We start from the raw sequence: 19,588 nt of genomic DNA on the forward strand, positions 1-19,588 counted from the left end.
TCATAAAATGTTGCAGGTAAAAAGAATTGTGTTTTGCTGCCGATAACAGAGGCCCAAGGTACTACCAACTTAAACAAAATAAGGGTTTATTTTCCTTTCACATGAAAGAAATTCAGAGGGGACAGTGCAGGGCTGGCTTGGCAGCTCAGAGACACAGGCTCCTGTCTTCACTCTGCCATCCAGCACGTGGTTTCCAGCCTCATGTCACAAGATGGCTGCTGGCCTTCCAAGGTCCAAAGTCCATGTTCCATGGCAAGAGAAAGCAGAAAGAATGTAAGGGTTCCTAGCTGTTTCAGCCTCCACTTTTTTTTTTTTTTGGGGGGGGGGGTGCATGGCCTGGAAATTGAACCCTGTTCTCCCACATGGAAGGTGAACATTCTACCACTGAACCACCAGTGTACCCTCAGCCTCCACTTTTAAGGACTGCTCTGAGGAGCACTACCCAGCAGCTTCCATCTGCAGACCATTGGCTCAGACTTTAACCCCTTGCCTCCCTTAGCTACAAGCGAGATGGACACTTGGCAGCACCTAACAAAATTGGGTTTTATAACTAAGAAGGAGGGGGAGATGGCTGTGAAGTACCCAGCCATCTCCACTACAGAGCCTGAATTTACCCTACCATAAGATCATCAGAGAGCATCAGTCAACATTACATCTAAGTCTTAGGGGCTTTAATCACTTTAGAGGTCTGTCTTGTGACTCAAATAAAGTGTTTTGGGCCACATGTAGGACAGTTTGACCCCTGACAAACATCAGAGCCTATCAAGAGTGTAACCTCAACGAGGACATAATCTGCTGGCAGAGTGAGAAATAAATACACGTAAAAATACAATGTAGCCCTTCCAGAGATCTGAGGGTGAGTAATGCTGCTCTACAGCACTCAAAATAAGGATTTCTGAAAAATGTAAAACATACCAGTCACTGACAGCGTTGGCTCTAGAAACCAGAAAATTCTATTATTTGGTAATGTATCTGAGACCTGAATTTCACGGTTGCTTAAAAAAGGTGGAGTGGATTTAGTTTTCTTACCATTCTTGCTTTTATTTGGCCAGTGGCAAAAGATTCCCCTCCTCTATAAACCCATCTGCATGCAAGCAGATATTAGCAAACTCCCGCAGTGATACTTTTATTTCTTTCTTTTTTTTTCTTTAGAGGAGTTTTAGGTTTACAGAAAAATCAGGCATAAAATACAGAGTTCCCATATACCACCAGCAGTGACATTTTAATTAATATACATCTCTCTCCCTTCACACAAGAAAATATCTTTATTTTTCTCAGTTCTGCTATTTCTTTTATAATATAAAAGCATAAAACAGGTGAATATAATAAAATACCTCTATGCACACATATGATTAAAATAGGTAAGCACAGGGAGAGACAGCCATCACGGGGTTAGGGGTGGAATTTCGTTTACATTGAGAACAAGGCTTTTTCTTTGCAGTTTCACTTTCCATTCCGACTTGCCCCAGTAGTTTCCGCCTGGTGACTGATGAGAGACGCCACCTCGAAGCCAACTGAAAAGCAAATTCTTCCAAAGAGGACCGCTGTTGCTGTCGCTCAGTGAGCAATCCCGGTGCTTTCCTTCCTTCTTTTTCAGCCCCGTCCAGGAACCTTAAGCCCCCAACAGAAAAGATGGAGAACCGCTGAGACCTGTGTTCTGTGGGCTGTGAGGCTCCTACCCGAAGGCCAAGAGGTAAGTGGGGGAAACACAGGGAAAACCAGGAACCCGGGCGGGAAAGAGAGGCTGAGGTGCTGAGGGTGGGCACAGCGGGAGGGACTCAGCACCTGGACTCGGGGAGTGGCACTTGTGGGGCGTGGGGCATTTGCAGGGGACATGTGTGTGCAGAGGACAGGACCTGCGAGGGTGTTTGTTGGGAGAGAGACGGGCTGAAGAAGGAAACTTACCAGCTGCAAGTTCTTACTTAATTTTTTGTGGTCAGAAAGGTGTAAAGGACTCTGAGAATCTCTCCTGTTATTTCTGGGAGTATATTGAAAGAGATTAGAAATAGAGATTGCACAAAGACTTTGTATGTGAAGATGTCCAGTACAGAGCTGTTTAATAATATAGAAAAATCGGAAGCAACCTACATAGATGACAGCTGAGGAGCGACTAGGCGGTGCATGAGCCTGTCCTAGAGGAGATTTCCATGTAGCCATTAGGAATCATGTTCCTTTTGAGAAGTTATTATTTATAATTCTAACAAAATAGAATTCACACAGCTGTCATCTCTTAAGAGAAGTATCACTTTTCCTTTCCATTTTCCATTTCTCCAAAACCTTCAGCATGCTTTCAGCTAGCTGCAAACTATTACATTATGCGACTATACCATTATTTTTTAACCATTCCTTTATTTTAGATATTTAAGTTGTGGCTAAATTTTGCTATTGAAGGTTTTAATATGGTAATGAAAGCCTTGACTGTAAACCTGTTTGAACTTTAGTCTCCCATAAAACACCCATAAAACATTATGAGCTATAAACCAGAGAGAACATCACCTTTCACCACATCTGCTCCTCAAAACTGCTCTTTTTGCTGTGAGAGAGGGGGCAGTACTATTATTATTGTTGTTATCATCCCAGAACTAACAAAAAACAGTTTCTCTGCTGTTCTAGAATGAGGAATCATTGCCACCATTTTTTTTTTTTTTTTGGGGTGCGTGGGCCAGGAATCAAACCCAGGTCTCCCACCTGGCAGGTGAGCATTCTAACACTAAACCATCCGTGTACCCCCATTTTCACTTATTTTTAGTAGCACTTATTTTTCTCTCCTCCCGAGGTAATATTTTTTTCTTCCCGATTAGAGCCAATTTTGAAAATGGAGAAAAATGTAAAAGAATAAAATGGAAATAATCTGTGATTGTAATCATATACTTTGCTAGTGAGAATGTAAACATTTCTGGAAGCACTTTGGCTAAATATGTGTGTGTGTGTACGTGTGCATAAAAAAAAAATGTGCCTTAAAAATGTGTGGCCAGGGTAAAGGCCAAGCTAGAGCTCGAATCCAGGCCACCTGAGACTACATAGGGAAACAGCTGGTATTAGACAGCCCCCCTTCCCACAAAGGCTTGCCCCAGAGCGTGCCTGTGCGAAAGAGGGTTAGGGGTGTTTTCTGAGCCAAAATGCAGCCGCGAGCTCAGGGCTGGGGGGCCAGGGTCCTGCCCCAGAGAGAGCCTCACATTTAACTGAGGCATGGGCTTTGCTGGCTGCGATGGCTTCAGCCGAACATGCTCACAGATGCCAGCTTTTGTATCTCTGCTCCTTCAAGTTGCTTCTCTAGAACTGGAAAGACTAAGACCATGGAAGTTAAGTGCTGGTGAGCCTAGAGGTCATCTGCTGGGGCGCGTTGGTGAAAACCCCAGAAAAGGGAAGAAAGGTTTCCTTTCCAGGGTTATTCCTCCTCTAGGACAACTGTGAAAATAGCATACCAAGGCACACAGGGTTGTGACACTGATATATGCATATCCCCAGGACAGGGTCTGTGCCTTGAAACCATTTATTGAAAAACAAGGACAAATACTTTAAAATAGGCAAGTTCCAGTGAACACAGGCCTTGGGCTCTGCTCTCTCAGCCAGACGAAAAGAAGGTCATTATAGAGGCAGATGTTTATCTTCACAAACCTTTCACTTCCTCTTACTGTTGGATAACAACGAGTTAATCTGGTCATCCCAACAGAAATAAAATGCTAATGAGTGCTGATGGGTTAATATATTACCCCTCATTCACTCGCTTGTTAAACAAATATTTATTTGTTTCATGTAATCTACACGTTGTTGTAGGGGCTGGGGCATAGCAGTAAACAAAACAGACCAAGTATTGTTGCTTTGTAGAGCTTACGTTCCAGCAGGTGGAGACAGACACATTACAAGTAAGTGAACAATAAAATGTTAGAAAGTGGTAATTGAATGGAAGAGACTGAGCAGGCTCAGGAAGGTGGGGACAGTTTATGATGAGCCTGTGGTCAGAGTGGACCTCATGGAGGAGCTGGCTTTTGAATTAAGGCTAGAAGGAGATGAAGGAGTGAACCATGTGGTATGTGAGGGGAGAGGGTTCCAGACAGAGAGGACAGTCAGAGCTGAGGCCTTGAGGCTGCAGTGAGCACAAGAAGCACCCACAAGTAGTCCAATGTAGCTAGAGCAGAGGGGAGTAGAGATGCAGCAGGAGGTACAGATTGCAGAGGACCAAGTAGGCCATTGTAAGGAATTCAACTTCTACTGAGTGAAAAGGTAGCCCCTGAAGGGTTCTGAGCAGAAAAATGATGGAATTTTACCCCAAGGATGGCTCTGGCAGTGGGTTAAGCACAGACTGTAGGAGGCATCAGTGGAAGCAGGGTGTTGGGGCAAGGGGTAAAGGAAGTGGAGGAGGAGAAGGGTCCTCAAATAGTGTGATGATGGAGGCTTGGACCAAGTGGTTTCAGGGAAAGTGTAGGGAAGGTGATGGATTCTCGATAAGTGTGAACATTAGAGCCAAGGGTTAGCTAATGGGTAAGCATGAGTCCATTTAACATAGACATATGTTTATGAGCTATTTTCAATGTTTTACTTCAAAAGCTAAGGGGCTCTCAAGCAGAAATTTGACATTTTTGGCAGAGGAGAATTTTCTTGGACCATGATGCTGTGTTCCATCCCAAGTAAGCTCAGGTAATTGAGGATTTTATGTACAATTTGCCATCTTTTTCCAGGCAGTAGCTTCTACCTGGCTTCTTCTGGCATCTTCCTACACAGCTCAGATGAAATGGCAAGTTCCCAAGCCTTGCCCCAGCTCAGCCTCCTTGTCTGCCTCATCTTGGTCCAGCTGCATTCCCCTGGCTCAGGTAGGAGATGAATGATTATGGTTTTTTTTTTTTTACATGGGCAGGCACCGGGAACCGAACCCAGGTCCTCTGGCATGGCAGACAAGCATTCTTGCCTGCTGAGCCACTATGGCCCGCCCTGATTATGTTTTTATGTGTATGAAATAGATGCTTACCTATTAATGTCTAGTTTAAACCTTTGACTCCTTACCGAGAAGTCCCTTCTCAGACGAAAGGAGCACATGCCTTTGAAGGTCAACTTGTGCTTCAGTTAATCTTCCTCTCTGGGTTCTGCCAACCTGAGAGACATCCTTGCTTTCATGGCCCCAACTGCTGCACTGTCTAATAGAGCTTCTGCCTCTTGCTGAACAGCTCAGTTTGCTGTGATTGGACCCCCCAGGCCCATCTTGGCCAGGGTGGGTGAAGATGTGGAGCTGCCCTGTCACCTGTCTCCAAAAATGAATGCAGAGATGATGGAGCTCAGGTGGGTGAGATCCAGCCTTAGGCAGGTAGTAGACATGTATGCAGGTGGAAAGGAAGTGGAAGCCAAACAGATGGTGGAATATCAAGGAAGAACTTCAATTTTAAGAGAAGCCATCACTGAAGGGAAGGCTGCTCTCCAGATTTACAACGTCAGAGCATCTGACAGTGGAAACTACCTGTGTTACTTCCATGATGACAAGTTCTATGAAAAAGCGATCGTGGAGCTGAAGGTTGCAGGTGAGCCTCTGAGTGTAGCTCTGAGCTCTCTCCTCTGTGGGACCTGGGGGCAGATGCAGACCTTGTGCTCCAAACCCACCTCCCCGCACTCCTGGCTAGCCATCAGGGAAAGCACCAATGCTTCCCAGCTTTGCTTCTTGGGCGATCTTAATAAAAAGGCACAGGCTTTCCTCCAGGAAGAAGTTCTTCTGTACACTAGAAGTTGAAGTTCAGAACTCTTTCATGTTGTCCTCCAGGGGTCCAAGCAGGGATGTGGAAGGACAGGGATGGGACAGACAAGAAACATCTCCCCGGGACTGGCATCCGGCTATTTTAGTTCGGTGGTGTGCCAGATGCTGTGGGCTTGGAACCCACCGGGAGGGTCTGCGGGTTCTCCGGCCACCGGTCCCTGGAGGTGAATGAATTTGGCGATTGTAGAGGGAGAATGCACTGCATGGGGAACCAGGGGGTGTTTCAGTAAGAGTGTGTAACAGAAAACTTCATATGGAATTTGGGCTTCTGTTAGGGAATTTGGGGAGGGGTTATAGAATTTGGATTGGCTCCTGTCAGAAAGGAGACATCTTATCTAGGAGGAAGAAAGCCTAGAGCGGGCTGAAGCTGCAGTTGGTAATGAAGCAGCAATCACTCAGCAGGAGTAAGAGAATGCTTGGTCCTTTTAGTGGTCTGGTCATGTTTTCCTCCATGTTGAGTGTGGCTGGTTTTGTTCGTCTCAATCCGTAATGGTCACAAAGTGTCCTGTCTGATACTGATATCCAGTGAAGCTGTTTATACAGGAGAATGCAAAGATCCAGCTGTGAGCACCAGTCCAGATCCAGATGGCAGGATCTGCTGTCCTCACTTCTCAATGTATTCTCTCACCCTTTGGCTTTGGCTTGGAGTTGGTTGATGAGGAGACCCAGCAGGAGATGGAGGGAGAGAGAAAGGAGACAGAGGCCTCAGTATTTGTTCACCAGGGCCCCCTCTCTGCAGCAGTACCTCGGCCTGCTTGCATTCCCTGATTAGAGGTCATAGTTCCTTACAAGGGGCCTCTCGGCATGACTCCCTTCTTATAGGGCCTCAGAACAGCGTCCTTTCCTCCTCCCTTTGGATTTTGGTGTGGGTGGTAGCCATTCTGCTATTCCTGCCCTGGGGTACTGCACTATCCCATGCCGTTCTCCCTTCCCCACACCACATTTGTGTAAGCAGTTCCTTAATTCAATCCCCTTTGAATTAACTGACATGCCTGTGTCATGCAATTCTTGATGAGACCCCGACTGAGGCAGAAAGCTTCCAAGAATTCAGCATGATTTTTCCTTCTACAGCGCTGGGTTCTGATCCTCATATTGAAATGAAGGGTTATGAGGATGGTGGGATCCAACTGGAGTGCACATCTACCGGCTGGTACCCCCAGCCCCAAATACAGTGGAAAGACGCCAAGGGAGAGAACCTTCCGGCTGTGGCAGCACCTCTGGCTGCAGATGGAGAAGGCCTGTATGCAGTGGCGGCAGCTGTGATTGTGAGAGGCGGTTCTGGGGAAGGGATATCCTGTATCATCAGAAATTCCCTCCTCGGCCAGGAGAAGACAGCCAGGGTTTCCATAGCAGGTCAGTACCTTGCTTGGCTTCAGGCCTGCCCTGCTGACCTGTGGCTATTGAAAGAAGGACCTGTGAATACTGCTCCCATTTGGGCCTTTGGAGTGAATATCAGGGACCTGGAGCCTTTTCCTTGTTCCAGGGATGCTTTGCTTTCATAAAACTGTTTGTGTCACAAAAATTAACTGAATATTGCCTGTATACCAGGAACTCTGCAGACATTGAGTATTCGGCTGAAATGGTTAAGATAAGATCTTTAAGTCAGATGGCAAATTGTGAAAAAATAATTACAACTCCTATATTTTAAGGAAAGAGCTAATTTCCTTAAAATATAAAGAGCTCTTAGAATAACCCAGTAGCAAAATGAACAAAGAACATGAATTAATTAATTCTCAGAACAGGATATAGCACATTCAGTCTCACTCATTACAGAAACATATATTAAAACACTTTTCCACTGGGAGATTGGCAAAAAGAATCAATTAAAAAGGGAGAAGTGGTTGAGAGCATGTTCTTGTTGTGAAGAACACAGGGGAACCTACCCTCTTCAGCATTTGTTGATGTGATTTGGTGTGCTTTTTGGTATAAATTGGTACACCCTCTATTGAGGGCAATATAGTGATTATCTATCCAAACTATATATTTATTGATCCCAATTCCCTCGTGTTCTAGTTTGTAAGCTGCTAGAATGCAATATATCATAACTGAAATGGTTTATAAAAGGGGAATTTAATAAATTACAAGTTTACAGTTCTAAGACTATGGAAATGTCCAAACTAAGGCATCTAGGGAAAGATACCTTAATTCAAGAAAGGCCAATGTATCCAGAACACCTCTGTCAGCTGGGAAGGCATGCTGGTCCCTTGCTGGTCCCTTGCTGGTCCCTTGCTTCTGGGATCCCTTGCTTTCAGCCTCTTTTCCTTTGAGGGTTCCTCACTTTGCTTCTCAGGGGCTGATTTTCATCTCTTGGCTTCCCTTGGCTCTCTCCAAGTTCCAGCTTTCTTAACATGTGATGGCAACATCTGCTGGGCTCCAAACATCTCCAAACATCCATGTCTCTGTCCTCCAGATGTTGGCATCTGTGTCAGCTCTGTACTGAACTTTCTGTTGGCTCTCTGTTGGCTCTTAGGTTTCTGGCATTTCCCCAAAATGTTTCCCCTTTTAAAGTCTCTAGTAATCTAATGAAGATCTACCTACAATGGGTGGAGTCATATCTCCATCTAATCAAAAAGTCACACCCACAACCGTGCATGCCACATCTCTGTGGAGATAACCTAATCAAGCCTTCACCCTGCATTGGTGAAAAAGGAACGGGTGCCCCCACAATTTTGAGTCAGGATTAAAGCATGGCTTTTCTGTGCTACATAAAATTCAAACCTGCAAATCTCACTTCTGGGAATTTCTCTGACAGATGTGTTTTCATTTGTGTGAAATGGCCCATGTAAATAGCTATTCATTATACTATTGAATATAATAGCCAAAGAGTAGAAATTGGGAATGGCCCTCAGTGAGGGAGTTCCGTGCAAAGGAATTGTTTTTAGCACAGCTGTTAAATCCAGCACTCTGTGTCTAATACAGAAAATTATACTGAACAGAAAAAGCAAGATCCAGCGCTGGGTGTATAGAAGGCTATCTCTGGTGTAAATGAGAGGAAAAATAAGACTATATGTTTATGCTTAGAATTTTCAAAATTTAACAAACCTTTGCATAGCACCCACTGCCAGGCATTTATAAACAATAACTTAATCCTTCTAACCTTAGGAGGTTTTACAGATCAGGTCACCAAGAAACAGAAGTTAAGCAACTAGTCCAGGGTCACACTGATAGTCAGTAGAGAAGCCAGAATTTGCTCTCTCGGGCACCAGAGCTCATTAAGCAGACTAGTAAGAAGCTGGGGAGGGAGGGGGCGGGGATCGGGGACTTGGTTGGACTTTTTGCAGTTTTTGAAATTTGTACCATGTAAATATATTAAGTATTGAAAAATTAAATTAGAAAAAATATAAGATTCTGTGACTCTAGTAACACATTCCACGTGAAAGACAGGCATCTCAAAGCAAATCCCAGTCTTATCCAAAGCCCTCTGAGAAACTGTAGGAAAAAGACAATCATTTCATCCCATGACGTCAATGCCGTGATCCCCGCCCTGGGCGTGAGAAGCTAAAGCTGGAGGGGAGGAGGGGGGAAGCTGCAGGCCGGGTGTGGGTGGCGGTGGGGGGTGGGGTTGTGGAGGGGGCGAGGCCGGGCGTGGGGGGTGGGGGCGCGAGGCCGGCGAGCCCGCCGCCCCCCACAGCCGCGCACCCCCCGCTGCAGATTCCTTCTTCGTGAGCGCCCGGCCCTGGATCGCGGCCTACGCAGGGACTCTGCTCGCTTTGCTGCTGCTTCTCGCAGGGGCTGGATACTTCCTGTGGCGACAGCAGAAGGAGATAAAAGCTGTATCTCAGGAGAAAGAGAGAGCGCTAGAGGAAAAGGAAACCGAACAGGCTGAAAAGCAGCGGGAACGAAGCGCAAGAGGTACCCGACCCGGGGGATGACTCCGGGATCCGGGACTCGGAGGGGACCGAAGCCCCTCGCTTACGAGCCCAAGCCCCAAGACCCTCAGCCCCGAGCCCCGCTCCTGGCCACTCACCCAGCACTGGGTCATTAAAAAAAATACGTATTCTTTAATGTTTTTGTGATGTAGGTTTGCTTTTTGTTGCTGTTAATATCTTTTCTTTATTAGAGGAGTTTAGGTTTACTGAAAAATCATGCAGAAAATGGTCCCCAAATACGCTCCATCCACATTAACACTTAGCATTAGTGTGCTAACTTTGTTACAACTGATGAAAAAATATTATTATAATTGTGCTGTTAACTATAATCCATAGCTTACATTAGGGCTCACTGTGTTGTTTAGTCTTACGTAGCTGTTTGTTTATTTTATTCTAGTAACATATATACAACCTAAAATTTCCCCCTTTTAACCACATTAAACACACAATTCAGTGGTGCTAGTCACGTTTACAGCAATCACAATGGATGGTACTCGCATCACCGTTCCATTCCTTACACCTTTCCATCACCCCAAATAGAAATTCTGACCCATTAAGTATTAACTCCGCATTGTTAAGGTTCATTTTCCAAAGGACCCCCCCACCCCCAACAGTTCATTATTTTTTTCTTCTTTTCCAGAGAAACTCCAGGACGAACTCAGTAAGTTCTGATTTCCCAGAGAGCCACACCCCTTGGCGTCCCTGCTTTAAGCACCTTAACAGTTCTGTGTTTATTCCTTGCAGAGTGGAGAAGGATCCAGTACATGACTCGTGAGTGGCTTGGATATTTTTTCTGAATTCGAATCCCTTAGTCCTCTCAGTTACTTTCCAACCCCTTGCTCTTTCTTTGCCCAGGGCTGGGAAACGGCCCTGCATCCCTTTATATGGGGAAAGAAAGTCAGGATGGCTGATTGGAGCTGGCGGGTGTGTGTGTGTGTGTGTGTGTGTGTGTTCTTTTCCTTTTTAAAGGCAGAAAGGTGCCTTCAAGCTTTCTACAAGGGGTCCACAGTCTCTACCCCTGTGAATACCGAGGAATATCCAGGGGTGCCCTTGAAAAAAAAGGGGGACGTGGAGGATGGACCCTCCTATATGAAGTGTCTTCCCTGCGTCAGGAACCTGGCTAATTGCTTTACATCTCCCAAGGCTGCTAAGAAGAAAAAAATATGAAAGATTAAAAGGAATGAGAAAAGCAGAGTTGGAGGATAGAGAAAAGCGTTTCTTGTAAAGTGGCTCACTTGCTATAGATTTATTATAGCTTTTAAAAATTAGCATCTGAAATTTCCTCATTAAATTGTTCAAGTTCTTTTCAGAAATAGGCAGAAAAAATATAAATTGAGAAAAATGGATTCCAGTATACGTATACATACTCACATATACAAGCACAGCTTACGTGCAGGTATGGGGTGTGTACGTGTAGATCCACGCACATATAGCTCTGTTCTGTCACATATGGGAAAGGACCTGGGCAGTGCCTGGGATAGCATCACCATATGACTGATGCTCCTTCACTTGATGTTAAGAAAGAGAGGAGAAAATTGAACCTATAGAGGGAAAAGATTCGGGAGAGTGGGTAGTCATAAAGAAAGGTTGGATGGATGCCAACAAGAAGAGAAAGGATGCTAGTGATCAATGAAAGCAAGGGGTAAGGGGTATGGTAGGTATAATCTTTTTTTTTTCCTTTCCTGTGTTCGTTTTATTTCTTTTTCTGAATTAATGCAAATGTTCTAAGAAATGAAGGATATGCAACTAAGTGATGATATTGTGAATTACTGATTATGTATGTTGTTTTATTTTGCTTATTTTTTTAATTAATAAATAAATTTTAAAAAGAAGAGAAAGGAAATGCCTGGGAGAAGGGCTTGTTCGGGTGACATCTCTACCTTTCTCCCAATGTAGGAGGGAAGAAGTCTCCGGCCTATGCTGGTGAGTGATCCTGACATTCAGTGAGTTTCCTGGCACAAGAGTATTGAGCATTGAAACCTTACCTGCAGTGACCCTTTGGCATTGCCAGAGGGAGTAATCAGATCTAGCACAAAGGTTCATTTTCTGTGGGGGGGTCCCACCTCTGCTTTCCTGGAGACTCTGAGATGCCTTCTGGATATAGCATCTGTGTATTTTGGGTCCTCACCCTCCCGGCATACAAGCTGTGCAGCTGCAGTCTGGCACGGCAGAAGGAATGGAGCCCACCATGTCTGAGAGGCTGCCAGGCCTGCTCTGTCTGTTCTCTGGAGAAGGGAAGCTGGGCATTGGAAGAGATTCTGAGGGGAGAGATAGAAGAAGAGGTGGTGGGGAGAACGGGATGAGAGGAAAAGCAGAAATAATGACCTTTTCTTTATCTGTGTCTCCTTCCATTCAGAATGGAAGACAGCTCTCTTCCAAGCTGGTGAGTGAATTATTGTATGTTCTTAGGGTAACAACCTAAAGGACCTTATTCCCTTTTCTTCTCCAACTCTTGAGATCCTGGGAAGAAAGTTCCCCATGACTGGGAGAGTTCTGGGTGGGAGACTTGAAGTCTAGATCTCATAAGATCTCCTGCTGAGAGCTCAGAAATTCAGGGAAAATTCTCCTGGGTTTTCATGGACCTTTGTGGGAGGAAAGGCAGTCAGCACTAATATATAGGAAAAGTGAGGGTGAGAGATGATGGAGGAGAGAAGGCGATGTGCAAAGAACATATCTTATCAGCACTGCCACCTCCCTCTGTGTGTTTTTGAGTTATTTAATGTTTCTGGGCTTCAGTCTCTAAATTCTTAGATGATCACCATAATTCCTAACTCACAGGAGTTGTTGGGGTGAAGAATGAATGAGATAAAAAAAAAAAACAGCAAGAAAGAGGATGTGTTCAAAATAGGTGGTTGAAGAGGGTTTAAAGAAGAACTGTATACTGAGGCAGGAACAGGGTGAAGGCAACCAACAAAGGACCAAGCTGTTACCACCCCAGGGCCTGAAGGGTGAGGGAAGGTGAGTCATTACTAGAGCCCAGAGGAAGCCCTGGTTCTACCAGAGGACCCTGCGTCATGCCTTTGTTAGCTGCTGACAGGGAGGAAGCAGGGAAAATAAATGCTATGCCTCTCTTTTCTTTCTCACTCGAAATCTTCTGCCAGTACCTCCCATTGGCCAAACCCAACAGAAACCAAGGTCAAGGGAGCTCAGCAATGCTGTCCGCAAAGGGCAGATTCCTGGGGCCCAGAAGAGGGTCTAGAAAGGGGGAGAAGGGTAGAGAGTGGGTGTAGAGAACACAAGACAGACTCCCACCCTGGTCCGTGGTATGGAGAAGACACAGCAGCTATTACAAGGCACTTCCTTCAAGCCCTTCTCTAGGCCAAGTGTGTTACCTGTTGTCACACTTATCCTTGGAGGACAGCATTTTTACTCCCTTTTTCAGATAAGGAAAATGAGGCTAAAGGTTTGTAGATGTTACATAACTTGAATCTGTGGAAAAATAGACCATGCAAAAAAGGAAAATTCAGTCTGCTCAGGAGTGGTAGAGCCAAGAATGAAATTTAAATCTATGCTCATGCAAAGCACAGGCAGGCAGAATCATTTGGAGGCAGAAAGGGAAAGGGGAAGGAGAAAGGCTCTGTGTTCCTAGAGCTAGGATGTCTAGTTAGGAACGGCCTCTCATTTCACCTTCACCCCTGCCCCACTCAGCACAAGGCCTCTGGGCTTCCGCACTTAGTGTTGCTGGGAGAGGCACATTCAGGGCAGACTGGGGATGCCAGGCTCTGGCCTCTGGCATCCTCAGCATGGCCCAGGCCTTGAAGGCCACGGCTATGAGGTCTGGGAGAAATGGCTGACTCCATGGACCCATCCCCAAACCCTCTGTAGCGGATGTCGTTCTGGATCCAGACACCGCGAACCCCATCCTTCTCGTATCTGAGAACAAGAAGAGCCTGCAGCGGGCAGAGGCGCGGCAAGACCTGCCAGACAACCCTGAGAGATTCAATTGGCATTACTGCGTGCTGGGCTGTGAGAGCTTCATGGCAGGGAGGCATTACTGGGAGGTGGAAGTAGGGGACAGAAAGGAGTGGCATGTAGGGGTGTGTAGGGAGGATGTGGAGAGAAAACGTTGGATTAAGATGACCCCCGAGAATGGATTCTGGACTATGGGGCTGACTGATGGGCGTGACTACCGGGCTCTCACAGACCCCCGGACCAAGCTGGCCATTGAAGAGCCCCCCAGGAGAATCGGGGTTTTCCTGGACTACGAGGCAGGCGAAGTCTCATTTTACAGCGCCACGGATGGCGCTCACATCTATACCTTCCCGCACACCTCCTTCCCGGGACCTCTGTGGCCCCTTTTCAGAATTTTGACGTTGGAACCCACTGCCCTGACCATTTGCCCAGTGCAGAAAGTAGGACAGAGCTCCGTGGTCCCCGACCTAGTGCCTGACCTGTCCCTGGAGAGCCCAGTGACCCCAGGTTCAGCGAATGGGAATGGGGACCCTCAGGCCGACGTGAGGTCCCTGCTTCTCCCTGTGCAGTCTGGAGCCGAGGATCTCCTCCATGACAGCGACAAACCACAGCAATAAAGCACCTCCTGTGTTCCACGCACTGTTTGAAGCACTTTGCTAATATAAATTTAATCACTCCTTGTAATAATTCTTGACTTTGGAACCACCTTATTGCCTCTTTATACAGATGAAGAAAACTAGGGTGCAGGAAAGCGAATGAGCTTTTTGAAAGGAGCACAGCCAGTGAAGGGCAGAGCTGGGACTGGGACAACAATCACATCGATAAAGAACTTAGGATGGGTGCTGTGCTCAGTGCAATAAGTGGTTTTCACTCATTTAATCCTCAAGACAACCCGGTCTCACTTTGTGGGAGCAGAAGTGGAGCAGATAACGTTAAGTAAACGAAGCAGCTGGGTCATGTGCCCTCTCTGCCTGACCCTTGCATGCTCTTCCTTTGCAGCCCGAAGGCCTGCATGGGGAAGGAAATGATATGCAGCCCGGGGCTTCCTTCCTAAAGCAGCCGTGGCGTGGCTGCAGGGGCGACACCCCACTTGGCACCTTCAGGCCCTTCTTCAGAGCCTGAGGTCCAGAAATCTGGATGGCTCTGTGGGTGAACTGGTCCACATCACACAGGACTGGTGAGGAGACTCCAAGCCAGCCTTAGCTAATAGCAGGGCATAGATGTGCCCACCTTGTATTTGATGCATGAGCATGAAGCCAGAACCAGTTCTTCCTACTTGCAAAGACTCTAGAACCTACCTAATACCCAAAGACTGTATGTGAAATAAGAATTTTGGAGGAAGGAGGGTAGATGAATCTCTGGGATATTTTTTATCACACTCTGGCATCCTAGAGGATCAGCCTTCCGCAGGAAAGGGGTATTTTTGCCCCAGGTCATTGATGGATATAGCCATCAATGATGTTCCTTGCCACAGATGAATGCTGAAGAAAAACTACGCTTCATTATCATCACTATTATGACTTACTACAGCATTCTCTCTATCTGGTATGTGGCTGTAGAGTTACCTTGGTTGAATAAATATGTTAACAATCCTCACTCTTCAATGGAGTTTTTCTAGACTCTGATGAGCTCCCATGATCTACTCCCCACAGTTTATTTCATTGCATCATTTTCAAAACACTTTTGTTGCATTCGTTTTCTTTGCTGCCATGACAAATTACTACAAATTTAGCAACTTAAAACATCATAAATTTAGTATTTTACTATTTTATTGGTCCGAATGTGACACAGATCCCACTGCGCTAAACTCTGGGTATTGGCAGGGATGTGTTCATGGGGGCTCAAGGGAAGGCTCCATTTCCTTGCACATTCAGGCTGTTGGCAGAATTCAGTTCCTGTGGTTATAGGACTGAGGTTCCCTTTTCCTTGTGGCTGGATATTAGGACACTTCTCTGCTTTCAGAGGCTTCCCATGTTCCCTAGCTATGGGCCCCCTTCCTCCATCTTCAAAGCCAGCAATGGCCAATTGAGTCCCACTCAAGCTTTGATTCTCTCCTAGCTTTTTCCTGTCACGCGTCTTAGACTCTTCTGCCTTCCTTTTTCACTTTTAAGGATTTATGTGATTACATTGAGCTCACCTGGATAATCCAGGATAATCTTCCTACTTCAAATTCCATAACGTTGATTCCATGTAACAAATAATATTACCAGGTTTCAGAGGTTAAGTTGTGGACCTCTTTGAGCAGGGGTGGAGAGGTCTTTAGCCAACCTATCATACTTTTTATAAGTCACGGCCTCCTCGCTCACTCTGAAGAAGGAGTGGCCCCTGTGGAGGTTGAGAACCCCCATGGTTGGAGGATTCCCGCGGGTCTTGTTGAGGGTCTCTGTTAGAAATTTTATCCTTGGCTCTTTATCCATTTACTAGACACAAGTGGACTTCTCCAGAAAAGGTCATTCTTGCAATTAAATATGATGTGTAGTAAAATTTTTACCTAGTAGCATCTCTTAGTTTGGAGTCCCCCAAAGCTGACCCCAAGTCAAGAACTTGGGTGCAGGAGGCCTATGTGGGAGAAGATCTCAAATAGCGAGGAAACGGGGAAGGTGCTACAGAAAAGTCAATTAAGGGAGAACAAGCATAAAGGGGTCATCATGAGTAGGTTACCAATGAGGGCACCTGGACTCAGTCCCACCTAGGGCTCTCTAAGAGATCAAGAGAAATTATGGGAGAGGCTGAGAATCCTCCTGGCAGAGATGGGACGCCTGGACATTTATCTACAGACCCTTTCTCCTATTGGTTGAAGGTTCTCCCAAGGGGTGGTAACTAGGTACACTTCGAGGGTGGGCTGTGTATCTACAAAGAAGCAGCCATTAATGGTGTTGAAGATAACTTTCAGGCAGATGAGAAGAGAGGCAAGCATCTGAGGTAAGAAGTTGACACCTGAGTTCAGAAGTTGCCACCTTGAAGGAAACTGGCTTTCTCAGCTGTAGGCAAACTGAGGTGGGTCACAGGTATATGGCCCAGTCCATCAACGGCATCTGTTAATAGGGTTCTGCCTCTAGGAAACTAATGGATGCCTGTTAAGTTCTGTCTACCCTCCCTCCACCCTCATCCATTTAGCAATGATGACTTCTTGTCACCCAATAGCAGGTCCACATAACATGGCCCTGCTGCCCCACCACATGAACTGGATCTGGAATGGATATCTGACTAAGGCTAGGTCAGAGGCCCTGCCTTGGGGATTTTGAATGAACTTTTCTATGACACGTCACCTGGTATACATGGAAGCTGTGAGAAGACATCTTCCACTCGCAGTGTGGGCCAGGGAGGTACAGGAAGGTGGCCTGCAGAGAGAGAAAACAGAAGCAGATGAGTGGAGAGATGAAGGGGTTGGTATGGAGAGCTTTGGGAAACTTTCCCAGCTTTGATTCCAGTGCCTTTGGGGGCCCAGTCTCATTCCTGCCATGAGTGGTGTGAAATTTGTTCTCATGGGATATCATTAATATTCCTGTTACTCTTGCTGCACTTCTAAAATTTAGCAGCTTAAAACAACCATTTGACAATGCTTATTGATTCTGTGAGGCAGGAATTCAAGCAGGACAGACCGGAATGGGTATTGTGCTGCATCATGCCTACAGCCTTAGCTGGAAAGACTCCATGGCTGGAGGTGACTCATAGGAAGAGTCATACTCAGCTTGCCTTCAATGATTGGAGTTTATTGCAAGGAAACAAAGGAATAGTGGTCACTCTGGTTCTTCCAGGACTGGCCGGTACCCCAGTCCAATGAAGAAGCATGCAGAGGTGACTCTCCTCTGCATTTATCCCTGCCAAGATAGAGACTCTACTTAAGTATGGTTTCCTACCAAGCCACCTTGTGGGCAGTGGTCCTCCTGCTGCTCAGAACCCACAAGCTTCTCTTTGGCTCAGACACTGACCCTTGACCCAGTGAGCTCGGACTGGGGCCCACAACAGGCTACAGTAGATGCTTTTGGTATAAGCTTCCCCAGAGCAGCTTATTATCTTTAGACAGGAGTTATGACTACCTCTTCTCTATTCCCTTCCCAAGAGCATCCCAGCTCCAGGTGGAATGATCCAGTACTCACCACATTTTTATTTTTATCAGCTGTCAACTCAGAATCCACTTTTAATTATGGGTGAGGCTGCTGTATGAGAATGAGATAGCTCAAAGGTCAGCACAACAGTCAGGACCTTCTTTAGCTCATTCTTTTCAAAGTCTCCCTTTAGACAGCAAAGAAGGAACCTAACCTGCCTCGGTAACTAATTCTTGGTGGTCCATTTGACCTACCTTCCCCTGCCCAAGAGCTCCTGACCTTATAGTGACCAGATCCTGCTGCCATCTCGGTCTTGGGCTCTAGCACCAGATGGGTCCAGTGGGGCATGTTCTTGGAAGGATGGCCTTACAAAGGTTTTTTTTTTTTTCTTTTTTTTGTATGCTGTCTGGTGGGGGTCCTGTTTCCATGTGGGTATCCCATTATTGCAGCACCATTTGTTGAATTTTTTGTTTGTTTGCTTTTTCTTTCTTTTGTTTGCTTATTTGTTTGTTTTGGGGAGGTGCATGGGCCGGAAATCAAACCCAGGTTCCACATGGCAGGCAAGAATTCGGCCACTGAACTACCTTTGTACCCCTTGCACCCCTTCCTCCTCCCCATGTCTTACAAAGGTATTTAACTCATGCATTGAATGACAGCTGTGTTCAGAGATATTCCTAACCCAAGAGCAGATATTTTAGTCATGGGGAAGATATAACTGGTACCTAAATAACAATAATAGAGAAGGCAATAACAGCAAAAGTCTTGGAAATTGGATTAGACTGAGAATATTTCAGGCTGGGAACATTCAGAAGGACTTCTTGGAGAAGGCTGGCCAGGATTTCAAGAGGTAGAAGTGGAGGTAATGATTCAGGTGAAGGGAATGGCTTGGAACAGTGCTGGCCATGGAGATGCAGTAGTGTGGCATAAGGCAACTGTGGAGTATTAACTGCAAAGTTTTGATTCAAATCAGAAGGGAATCAGAAGCCTCCGGAGAAAGCATTTGGTGCTTGAGGAAAATGTTTAGATTTGTGCCTGGGGAAATTAATTCACGAAGAAACCTATCCAATGGTGGGGTGAGGTCCACGGGACTGCATGTAGGGTGTGGGGGTTTGACCCAACCATCTAATGGAAGACTGTGAAGTCCAGTTTTGTTCCCACCCACCTGTGTCTCCCCACCAGAATGTCAACTCCCTGAATAAATGACAAGGTAATCAATGAATTAAATGTGTAGCTGCAGTTTCCCATCCTTCTCTACTCCACTCCTGCTTCAGCCTTTCCCCTACCACTCCTTCTACCCCACACCCAAGCCTAAGCAACTGGAGCCAGATTCCCCTGATTTTGGAAAGCGGGTTGCTTATGTGCCCCCCATCACCCACTGTCTTAGTCTGGCAGGCTGCTGAAACAAATACCATACAATGGATGGGCATTTATTGGCTCAGGGTTCTGAAGCTAGGAGAAGTCCAAAATCCATGCTTCATCCCCCAAAACTGGGGTTCTGGGGCTGGCTGCCAGTGATCCTTGGGTCCTCAGCCTTTCTGTCACATGGCAGTGCACACAGCAATGACTCCTTTTTCTTCTGGATTTCATTGATTGCCAGAGTCTACTCCTCCCTTGGCTTCTCTATAAGGCCTCCAGTAATAGATTAAGACTCATTCTGAAAAATTTCTTCCAAAGGTCCTATTTACAATAAGTTCACGCCCCCAGGAATGGATTAGGAGTAAACACTTGATTTTCTAGAGTGCACAGCTCAATCCACCACATATACCATCACGCCCCATCCCCCGCAGCCCCCACACACGCTCCCACACGCAGGGGCCTCCTTCTCATCCTTAACCTCAGCGCCAAGGTCCATGGGGACTCTAAAGGCTTTGAAAAATGCTGAAAAACATCCTGCTTCTCAAAAAAGAAAAAAGGAATTCGAAAACCAGCTAACCGCAAAAGGGCCTTACAGCAGCCCGACTCTGCCCCAAACTGTTTCTGCATATTCTGCCTGGTGCCTAGTGAGAAGCTAGTGTCAA

The 19,588-nt window shown here is 46.1% G+C and overlaps 1 protein-coding gene across 2 annotated transcripts; it reads left to right on the forward strand.

Annotated features, from left to right (window-relative positions):
• The first annotated feature begins 1,449 nt into the window (after window positions 1-1,449).
• On the forward strand, window positions 1,450-18,999 carry LOC143669231 (butyrophilin subfamily 3 member A3-like). 2 transcript variants are annotated; one of them, XM_077143857.1, is made up of 10 exons: window positions 1,450-1,693; window positions 4,680-4,811; window positions 5,163-5,510; window positions 6,812-7,093; window positions 9,470-9,592; window positions 10,250-10,270; window positions 10,354-10,380; window positions 11,506-11,532; window positions 11,966-11,992; window positions 13,435-18,999. In XM_077143857.1, the coding sequence occupies exons 2-10, from the start codon at window positions 4,733-4,735 to the stop codon at window positions 14,136-14,138; spliced, it is 1,638 nt and encodes a 545-aa protein (XP_076999972.1). In that variant the 5' UTR covers window positions 1,450-1,693; window positions 4,680-4,732; the 3' UTR covers window positions 14,139-18,999. The 2 variants fall into 2 exon arrangements, with proteins under 2 accessions (XP_076999972.1, XP_076999971.1); XM_077143856.1 differs by having other exon boundaries at window positions 9,392-9,592; window positions 13,435-18,998.
• Window positions 19,000-19,588: the final 589 nt, after the last annotated feature.

The sequence above is a fragment of the Tamandua tetradactyla genome, chromosome 25 (genome assembly GCF_023851605.1).
Source record: "Tamandua tetradactyla isolate mTamTet1 chromosome 25, mTamTet1.pri, whole genome shotgun sequence".
Classification (NCBI taxonomy): Eukaryota; Metazoa; Chordata; class Mammalia; order Pilosa; family Myrmecophagidae; genus Tamandua; species Tamandua tetradactyla.